This window comes from Xiphophorus maculatus, chromosome 1 (genome assembly GCF_002775205.1).
Source record: "Xiphophorus maculatus strain JP 163 A chromosome 1, X_maculatus-5.0-male, whole genome shotgun sequence".
Lineage (NCBI taxonomy): Eukaryota > Metazoa > Chordata > Actinopteri > Cyprinodontiformes > Poeciliidae > Xiphophorus > Xiphophorus maculatus.
Genome location: NC_036443.1, coordinates 4,433,993 through 4,445,178, shown reverse-complemented (window position 1 = coordinate 4,445,178; position 11,186 = coordinate 4,433,993). Strand labels below are relative to the sequence as shown.

The 11,186-nt window shown below is 39.6% G+C and overlaps 1 protein-coding gene across 1 annotated transcript; it reads left to right on the top strand.

The window, feature by feature from the left end:
- Positions 1–1,341: 1,341 nt before the first annotated feature.
- Positions 1,342–7,924, top strand: LOC102221486. Its single transcript, XM_005806211.3, has 5 exons — positions 1,342–1,477; positions 4,267–4,372; positions 5,472–5,636; positions 7,469–7,600; positions 7,679–7,924. Exons 2-5 carry the CDS (start codon positions 4,267–4,269, stop codon positions 7,810–7,812), a joined length of 537 nt encoding a protein of 178 aa, XP_005806268.1. The 5' UTR covers positions 1,342–1,477; the 3' UTR covers positions 7,813–7,924.
- The last annotated feature ends 3,262 nt before the right edge of the window (positions 7,925–11,186 follow it).

The window sequence follows — 11,186 nt, the reverse complement described above, 5'->3', positions numbered from 1 at the left end:
ATATGTGCAAAGACTGCAGACTGGGATTCAAACCCAAGACCTTCTTGCACCGTGGCAACAGTGCTACCAATGCAGCATAAATCTGACAAGACTCATTGGGATATTCTAATTCATTGAATATGACAGTATTGACAGAAGCAGAGCAGATCTTCAGCACTTCTCTCCTTTTCAACACAATTAAAGCTGCGATATGGAGCTTTTATAAAAAAATTTTTTTTTTTTTACATATTTGTGAAATTGAGATGTGATGTCGAGGCAGCAAAAGACGTTTCGGCATCGAGCTCTTCTGCCTTCTCCCTGTGCTAACTACAGAAATAAACCACTCAGTCAAACAATCAGTCAGAGGCAGAAGGAGGGCCTTAGCGCTGTCAATCAAGCACATGTACATGCCTTCATCCTCTGCTGTGCTGCAGCTGGTTCACCACAACATAGCCTACCATAAGTGCGCGTGCTAGTTAGCAGAGCCACCAATGACAGCGCATGAACAGTTTCCCTGTAAGTTGTTATTAGCACATTTAGCAGCACATACGTGAGGTTAATTGAGAGCACTAAGCCTCTCCTCCTGGCTCTGATTGGTTGTTTTTGATCAGGAGTGGTGTATTTCTGCAGATGGCAGTAGGATCACAGGGAGGGAGCTCAATTTCTTGCTGATTATCTTTCTCATGCTGTCACAACATGGTGACAGTTTTAACTAATATGTTTTAAGGAAAACATATTTTTGTAGAAGTTACCTACTGGGTATTTAACTGCTAAATGGCTCTCCAAACTCGCTCTGGTTGTACTTTAACCTGAGTTGGCTGCAGATGCAAGAATCATGTCAACCTGGCAAACTTGGTTAGTTACATAATACATTTGGAGTGCTGACCAGTGACCTCCTCCCTTAAACTCACAAAAATGACAGAGAATTTGCATTTTGCTCTTTACTTAAGCATTCAGTATATTCTTAAAGTTACTGGTCTTGTCAGTTGGACCAACAGAGGCGTATCTGAACGTTAACCTGTGCTGTTTTTGTGTTTTGTTGTCCTTATTTAACCTTTCCAGACCGACTTTTGCTGCTGACTCTTGGCTGCCATGTTGAGATAAAGGCGGCTCAGTGCCAATCAGTACCTGTAATCCCACTTCTTAACCACACAAAGCTGTATCTGAAGGACTCCGGCCGCCCCATTGGCCTAATTAAAACCTGGAAGGAAGTTGTAAATTGTTCTTGTCTTATTTGAAACTGAACCCCCTCTCTGTTTTTGCTAGTCCTCTCACACACTCTTCTCGATTGTTTATTTGTCCGATCTCTCTCCCCTCCTCTAAGCTCGGTCCCTCTCCCAGCCTCCCTCCCCTCTGTCTCTCTCTTCCTTTGTCGCCCGCCCACCAGTTGATTCCAGCTCGGTGTCAGGAGGCGACGGGAGAGAAGGCCGAAGAAGACTTTTTGTTCTCACGAAGCGTTGCTGCTTTTCCCGCTGCACCTTCCAGTCTCACCATCACAGTGAGTATCCGGCTTTGGTCGCTCACACCAACAAATGGAGAGGAGCATAACGGGATAAAACCAGGAATAGACTCCCACCCACCACCACCACCACCACCACCCTTCAACACAGACCCAGTCTCTGTGTTGAATCCCAAAAGGATGGGGAGAGAGGCGGACGTGCAGGGAGGACAGGAGCTCAGATTGACCCGAAAGATTTCTAGAAGTGATTCAGGGAGAGACGACTAAAGAGGAACTGAGTATGTAGAAAAAAGTTACAACATAAAAAATAACTAACTTCTAGAAAAAAAAAATTCTGTCCTTGCAGACATTAAACAGCCGAGCAGAAATGTAAACATGAAGGCTCGTTGGTGATCCAAACATTTAGACCTCTGATGTGTTTCAAGAAAGAGACCAGCTCTGAACACTGTGACGAACAAAGACTTAATGTCTCCAGTTAGTCTGAATTGTACATTTGAAACCAATGTCTGGAAAATCTGGGAACTTTGAAATTGGACCTTTCTCCCCCTTGGATCAAATCACAGTTCAAATGAAATGCAGCAGATTTACAATAAATGCTCTTAGAAGCACAACTTGCGGTAGGAGCGTCCAAACACAGTTCACACGAAACACAGTCGGCTAGCTGTCTTTAGAGGAGGTTGATGTAGACAGACATGTTTCTACATTTTGACGTGTAAGATCTTTGCCAACAAATTATACTTTCTTGAAATGGCAATGTTTACGCATTTTTTTTGTTAACCAAGTTTTTGCTTTCAATTGTCAAGGAGACCACAACCATTCGGTGAATTTTATTGAACAGCATGCCTCAGGCCATAAACACAGCTAAAAGTGTTCAAAGTGTAGGTGACCTACATCCAGGTCTGACCTTTCTTTTGGTGCTGCTCTGTTATTTGCTTTAGCATTTTGCATGTTTTGTTTATTGTAGGTAAAACTAAAAGAAATTCACCATTAATGCATTTCTAATTTATCTATGCAAATGTTGTGACCCTTGAGCACTTTCAACTCGTGTACTCTCACGTTTTTAGTAATATCACAAAAATAATAATGATAATTTTAAGACATCATTCCAGTTGTAAAGTCCCTGCAGCTCGGAGGATATACTTTAAAATACTTCTGTTTGCTTATAAATCACTGAACTACTTACTTAGCACCAAAATACATGAAAGATCTGCTGTGGAACCTTCCAGAGGTTCTGATTCAAATCTAGAAGAACAGAACCAAACATGGAGAAGCAGAATTCATCTACTACTCACCACAAATCTGGAACAAACTTCCAGAAAACTGCAAAACACCCAAAACACTGAGTTCCTTTAAATCAAGCCCAAAAACCTTCCTGTTTAGAGCTGACTTTTCTTCACATCAACTGGAACATTGACTAAACATATTTGATGTTTCTTTTTTTTGCTTGATGATTTGACCAAATCTGATGCTTATTGCTTGTTCCATCGTTTCTTTCTGTATCATGGTTTTTTTAACGGCCTCGTTGCTGAAACGTGCCATGATGGCTTGACTTCAAAGAAGCAGAAGATCCAATCACATTAACTCAATGTCATTAAAATCTCAGACGACATTTAGCTGTGAGCTTTGGGGTGAAGTTTAGAGCGAGAGCAGAGCCAGTAACAGTAACGGCGGCGGCAGCAGCAGCATCTGGAGTGTTTGCATGAGATCAGGCAGACACACACAGATCACCTGGCGATCATCACTGCTGCTTCAAAGCCTCCCCTTGTTAAAGAACCCAGACTGATCAAACCTAAAATACCAAACATGGAAGTAAACATGATAAGGCGGGTTGTAGATTGCAGCGTCGTGTGTGATTAACGCCGAGAGCCGGACGGGTAAAGAAGGGATTTGGTTTCCTGCCAGGACGCCTTTCTGAAGCTCTTAGTCAGATGGTCTGTGTCACTGTTGTAAATAACAACATGACGGAGCAAAGCTTTGATATTTAAAGAGAAACAGCAGCTGATTAAGTCTATGAAAGCATTAAGCATTGTAACAGCCAGCACACGTGTAGAAAAGTTGAGTTTAACTTTTATAATCTGGTGTCTCCGCCTGGGTTGTTTTAAGACTAATTTAGGTTGTTTCTCTGTTCTTGTTTGAGATGAAAATCCAACTTTCTGCTCATCGCGCTGCTCTAGTTCATATGTTTAAAAATATCGGTGTTCTAAAACATGAATAAATGAGAAGTGCTACTTTACAGATGCTGTGAAATTTATTAACAACCGTGGTTAAGATGTTTCAAGTAAAATGAAGTCACACTTCTGCAAAATGTTGCTTATTTCAACAATAAGCATGTATGTATGGAAAGAGGCAAACAGATTCACACCATGTGAAAGGAAGGAAGGAAGGAAGGAAGGAAGGAAGGAAGGAAGGAAGGAAGGAAGGAAGGAAGGAAGGAAGGAAGGAAGGAAGGAAGGAAGGAAGGAAGGAAGGAAGGAAGGAAGGAAGGAAGGAAGGAAGGAAGGAAGGAAGGAAGGAAGGAAGGAAGGAAGGAAGGAAGGAAGGAAGGAAGGAAGGAAGGAAGGAAGGAAGGAAGGACTACTATAAAAGTCAGAAAAGAGGCTCTGCCAAAGTGTTAACATTTATGGTTTAGATTAAATTATATTTTTACTTTGTTTCAACTTACATTTACAATTCAGGAGAACTCAGAGTGCGATGACCAACAATTTGGAGCTTAAGCAGTTTGTATTTCTAGTGTTAGTCATGGAAACAAAATTCTGTCTCCGGATTTCTAGTAAATGACCGTTTTGAGCAGCAGACGGGATAAAAACATTCACTCGTGTGTTTTGCAGATGCTGCGCTTGACCTCGTCTCGCCTGGGAAGTCTTCTGGCTGGGCGTCCCTCAGCAGCCCTGACCTCCAGCAGCAAGGGGAGGCCGGCGAGCCAGCAGAGCCATGGTACAAATATTACTCATATTAATAATCTGAAACAACTTTGATTTGCTTTTTGCATTTTTTTCTGTCATACACTGGCAAGGTTTCTCGTGCTGAACTCAGTTTTGGAGCAAAATGTGAAGTTGTTGTAAATGATTTCTGTCTCTTTTCTTTGTTGACATTGAGTGGTAAGAATTTAATATAAGACTAGAATTCATATAATCTCTAAATAACACATGGCGTATGGAGAAAGTTCCTGATTCTTTCTGTGCATTAATGATCAACTCAGTGTGTTTTCATGAGATTAGGTCATGGTAACTAATCAACAATGGGGCTTTTATGTTTGTTTGTTGCCTGTTTGTTCATTCATTCCAGTTTCAGGTCCCACATGAGTTCTGAATAAATTTACCTGAACCTGTTGTCATAAATGTAAACAAATTATTCAGGGGGGGGAAACAGACCATAAAATAACTCAATATTGATCAGAGGAAACTACATTGAGATCTAATAAAACACAAACTGATTCCCTCCCTGTTCCATGTATTTAATCAACAACTTTCTGTTACAATACAAAAAGGTTTTGCAGCTTCTTTATTAAATGGCTCCCTGTTAACATTAAAAATATATATATTCGACAAATGCGTCTTATTAAGAATTTATTCTTATTCCACTTCATGCTAGTCGCGCTTCTTTTGATCATCCAACACGTTTATCCCTCCAGGGCTGAACAGGGAGGCTGGTGCCTAAATGTCCAGCAGTAATTATTATTATTATTATTATTATTATTATTATTATTATTATTATTATTATTATTATTATTATTATTATTATTATTATTACCGGTGTTTTTATTTGTACTTCAACAGAAACAAAATCCAAACATCAGAACGTGTGTATGTGTGTGTCGAACCAGCAGATGGCACTGTTGCACCATCTTGAAAAGATCGCGTCCTTTACAAGACTGTGAAAACAACAATAAAAACAACAATAACAATAATAATAATAATAATAATAATAATAATAATAATAATAATAATAATAATAATAATAATAATAATAATAATAATAATAATAATAATAATAATAATAATAACCATATCTTCTTGTATTGCCGTCCTTCCAGAGGTGTCAGATTCAGTGGACATGTCTCGGCCGACGTACTACGACCGCGTGGACATGCCTCTGCCTGACAAGCCCTACAAGGACGTGCTGAGCGACGCTGAAGAGAAGCTGAAGCAGAAGGAGAAAGGACCCTGGAGTCAGCTGACCAATGAGGAGAAGGTCGCCTGTAAGTCCCGCCCCCTTTTTAATCTGAAAGGTTAGAATTTTCATCATCTGCTCCAGAGGAGCCAGAGGATTATTAATACCAGTAACACCAGTCAGACGAAACCTCTCCTGTTGAGAATGTGGAAGCTGACATCAGTGAGCAACATCAGGCTTGTTCAGGTTTCATTTCCTTTGTTCGTATTTATAAATCATCATTTGTCACATGTTTTAAATATGCTTTGAAAATAAACTCAAACTGATGCTGATCATGACTCAGACAGTTTATACGTGGATGTGTCACAATAATAAATCTTTCAGGGAAAATTTTGACAGGGGAACTGAAATTAGTCAAAAAAAAAAAATGAAAAAGAAAAGAAAGAAAATAGAAACCGTTACATCAGATGGTAAAACATACACTTACAGCGCCGTGTTGTAAATGTAAACCAACTTTCCTTTCACTAAAATATGCAGAGATGTATCAAACTCAAGAGATTTACACAGATCTGTAAATGAACCCTCTGATTTCTTCTCATTCTTCAGGGATTCATTAGTTCACACAGTTAGATATCTTTTTCACATGTGACCACATTGTGAAAAATGTGGTCACAGTGTGTTTCATTGCGGTTTCATGTGACCACATTAACACATTCAGTGTTTCATTGCGGTTTCATGTGACAGACCAACAAAAAGTGGCGTAAAATAGTGACAGTTTTTAAAGTTCTGCAGATTTCAGCCCAAGACCTCTTTCCAAATACTTCATACTCGGTCAGGTTGGCTGGAGAGTATCTATGAACTATTATTTTTTTCCACAGACTCAGTTTGGACTTTGACTGTACCATTTTAGACCAATCCACCACATTGGTCTAAAACCATTCCATGTGTTGGTAGATTTGTAGTTGTGCCCTTGCAGCGGATCAGTGCTCCATTGAATATTTTGAGTTTCAGGTATTGTTTTGGAATGGGGGAAGCTTTTATCGTATTGTTTATTATTTATTGTGACAAATGTCTTATTGTTGTCACAGTAAATTCCACTTAATGATGTTTACAAAACTCCAAAACTGTTCGTATTGTTGAAATGTTTTGGTTTTTTTGACAATTTTTCTCCACAGATTGTTCAATAAAGGCGTCTCAATAAATATCAATACATTTGAAAATGTGATCAAATGCAGTCACTGTGGGCAGTTTAGCGATGAAAATCACACTTCTTCATGTGAACGATGTCAAAGAAACACATGGAAATGGTGTTCAAGAGCAATATTTGTGTTGTGGGGCTTTAATTGCTGGGTCATGGAGTCAATTAGCTACAAATAAAGTAATAAAAAGTTATTTTCATCACTTTAAGCTTTATTACAAGAGTAATAATGATACTATTACAATACCGTTACTATTGTAAGAGAATCGTTAAGGTTCTTCTGCTTTCCAAAGATGCATAGTTGCAATATCACACAATATTGTGATAAAATTGTAAGTTTAGACCATAACTCTGCTTTAAACTTCTCCGCCATGTTCTCCCTGACCCGTCTGCTGTGCTCCTCGGTCCTGGTGGTCCTCTTTGTTCTCTAATGCTGCCTAACAAAACACATGTTTAGGCTTCGTTTCAATATGCGCCACTTTGTGCTGGTCAATCGCATAAAATCACAGTTCGGCGCCTTAAAAGTTTTCGTTGCAACGAGACAAAATGTGGAAAAGTTAAACGGATCCAAACGCTTCTGAAATAATCATTTTATAAAACACGCAATTCTACTTTTGGCTTTCGAACTTGGTCCCTTTTGGGGTTTTATGTTGTCTTTTTTTTTTTTTTTTTAAATCTTGAACGTAGAAGTTGAAAGCAGGCTCCTCTCTGCTTCCCTCCAGTGTACCGTCTCAAGTTCTCCCAGAGCTACGCCGAGATGAAGGCTCCCACAGGAGAGTGGAAGACTGTGTTGGGTGGAATGCTCTTCTTCCTGGGCTTCACGGGCCTGGTGGTCTGGTGGCAGAGGATTTACGGTAAAAAGGTTTTCACTCTCTTAACAGGTTTGGCAGTGAAAGGAGAGACCTGGGGTTGTAACCTGTTGTTTTCCCCAGTCTACCCCCCCAGGCCCAGGACGCTGGAGGATGACTGGAAGGCCAGGCAGCTCCAGAGAATGCTGGACATGAGGATCAACCCTGTGGAGGGATTATCCTCCAAGTGGGACTACGACAAGGGCCAGTGGAAGTGAGACAGGGGGCCACAGAAGCTCCTTTACCACCACTGAAGGCTTCTGTCACTACTACTGCTGTAACCGTCCACATGTAATCACAGATTAATAATAAAACTTTATGATAACTCAGTTTAGCTTGTTTTGATTAAGGAGCAGAACCAAACCTGTGAAGAGAGTCTTATGAAACTGTCTTTCCTGCAGCATTGAACTAAAACTGACCTTTTATATCAACAAGTTTTTTATTTGATAGTTTTATCAAATAGAAAATTCCCATTTTGCACTTTTTAATGCTTCCACCTGGGTTTCTACTGCTTCTAAAAACAGTCAAAGCGTTGAAAAAAACAAGCAAACAAAAAAAAAAAAAAAAAACACTCAGATGTTTTTAGGTAATACGTTAAAGTTTTTTTTTTTTGGTGTCTGGAAAATGCAAACGTCCCAAATGTGACGTCACAAATCAGCAACCCCAGCGAAGTCCAGCCTGTTTCCCAGCATTCCAAGCGCCACTGCAGCACATTTGGTCAGCTGGATTTACTGCTTATGCAGTAAATGAAAGAAAGGCTGCTGATAAAAGAGAAAAAAGAGTTTTGTTGTTGACTTATCATCCAAAAACCACTTGTTGTGTTTTTATTGGTTGTGCAGGAGGCTCCACATCTCCAGCACAACACATGGAGGGAGAGACCAGCAGCAGATTATTTAGATTTAAAGTGACAGACATTTCGAAAGGAGCTCGAAATGGGCAGAACTGAGCAGACTCAAATCTCATTATCTAAGGATGATTTGTGCAAAAAAATGTGATGAACATGTTTTTTTATCACCCATAGACGTATCCTAACCTGTTCAAGGAGGCATAATAGGTCACCTTAAAGGCTGAGTGGTGTATTACATTTGCAGAAATGTCAACACTGAGTCAGAAATCACCGGCCATGTGATGGAAAAGTCCAATTTTACGGGAAATCTAGTTATGAAATATACTATGAGTGTTATTTGATTGCTTACAGTTTTGATACATGATGCATACACTCCTGATCAAGATCTGATATAATGATATAATAGAAAAAAAAGGAAAGAGATGGAAAGAAATAACAAAAAAAATGATTTAAACTATAGCCAAAGTCTCAAAAATGACCTCAGTAACTAATCAGCAACATTTTGCTGAGATTTCATCTCCACATTTTACTAGTTAATATAAGTCCAACTGTGGTTTGTTTCTTTTTTTAATCTACATTTTATTACATCAACAAAGAGGGCTGCTCACTGCAACATCTCTGCATCACCAGCTGCAGTCCTTTAGGTCCCGGTTGGACGTCCACTGGGACGAAACATCTCTAATTCATTTCAGTAATGTTGGAAGACGTCAAGGTTTATTTTTTTCTTATCTGAAAACAAAACTTTCTTACATCTTTCAGTGTTCCATGGAGAGGTTTGTGGGCATCATAGACATTTGTTATTGAAGCTCTTCTCTCGTTGACGGCCTCTGATGGTTGTTGGGGCTCCAGTTGAGGATCTGAGGATCATGCGGCTCAGCTCCGGTGAAATGATCTTGTTTTTGTTCCAACGCCCTTAGGATGTTTAATTGTTTTGATCATTAAACCTTAGCAGTGATTGGTTGTTGCTACAGACTTTGCTTTTGCAAATCAGCAATGTTTCCACATTCGGACACAGAAAGCCTTCTTGTCTTTGCCATCAGGGAGACATGACAGTGAGTGTTGAGATTCAATGACATGTAACAGTTTTTTTTTACCCCTCCAGGGGTCTTTTGTGGGCTCTAGTGTCGCTTATATGATACTAGGCTGACAGGAAACGGGGAAGGAGAGTTGGGAAGACATGCGGCAAATGTCGTCGGGTCCGGGAGTCGAACCCGCGACGGCCGTGTCGAGGACTGAAGGCCTCCAAATGTGGGTCGCACTAACCACTACGCCACCACGGCACGCCCACAGTTATTTTTATATATATAGCTTGACATTTCCTTTTATCTGTCTACTTTATGTGTTGTATTTTTTGCCGCCTCTTGGCCTTTGAAAAAGGTTTTTAATCTCAATGTGTTTTTATTTTGGTCAAATAAGAAGTAAAAAAAAAAAATACAAATAAAATATTTCTGCAGAGATCTGGACTTTTCAGGCTGGATCCGCTGACAAACAGCCTGGTTACCAGCTCGGTTTGGTCTCTTGTTCCTTTTTGTTTGTGTTGCGTTTTGAAGCTCCACGTCAAACCTGAGGTACTTGTGGCTTCTTCCCCCTTTAGATCCGGACCAGGAGAGTACATACAGTGAAGATGCAACACACTCCAGAAGACGGCTCATTCCTAAAGCTTTTACTGGCTTGGAGTGCTTGCACTTTTGCATTCAGTCATTGATGAATGTTGTGGAATAATGTATCTTTTGATGCAGCGGAGTCTTAGGCTCTCAACTTAGACTTGGGCCTTTACTCTTCAGGCTTCTGTTATATATTGTTTGCTTTTCAAGACACAAATCCACAAAGAAACAGAAACACACTCAGCTGAGGGCACTTTAGACGTAAAGTATGATTTAAAAAAACTTTTTTTCTATAGAAGCTGAAGAAGAAACTCTCCAATCAGGAGCTGAATCCATGATCGTCTCACTGTGAGGATCCAGAGCTTCCCGGTAACACAGTGTGCTGCCAGAACCACTCAGATTACAATAAAACTGAAAAGTTCATTTATTTCGGAAACGCAGCTCTCTGAGTGAAACACATCATATCAGGGGTTATTGTATCAAAGTGTGGCCCAGGGGCCACTAGCAGCCAGTGGAATGATTTTATCTGGCCCCTGACGTCCAATGATATGAATAGAGACTTTCTATTTTTAATTAAGGCGAAATTATCAAAGTAAAATTTCCTTAAAAAGAAATTTTACAGCACCAATTGTTTGTCTCAATAACCGCACTGTTTGCATTCTCTTGCAAGGGTCAAATATATCCAGCGACTTTTACTGAAAAGCTGACTATGCTGCCCCCTTTTAATTTATTTATTAAAGTTGATTAAAGCAAGCGTTTTCAAAGAAAGAGGAACACAAATCCTAATTTTATTGCTCAGAATTTACAAAAAAATAAAAATAATTCCAGTTCATACAGATAAAATTAGCTAAGTTTCTTTTAATAAGGTAAATCAGCTAAAACCTTTTACAGTTACATGCTTAGTTTACTGTTATTGTAGGTGCTAGAACGTTCTTTTGACCAAACGTTTGGACATCTCTGCTAATATAAACTACACTGATGTTTTCAAGCCTTTTATTTTGTTAAATATGATGACTTTCTGCTTCCAGCTAATACTGACCTGAGTTATCAACGGTGTTCCTCAGGGTTCTGGGTTCGGGCCAGTTCAGTTACCTCAGGTTACATTTCCTTTGATTATAACCAACACATGATCTACATTTAC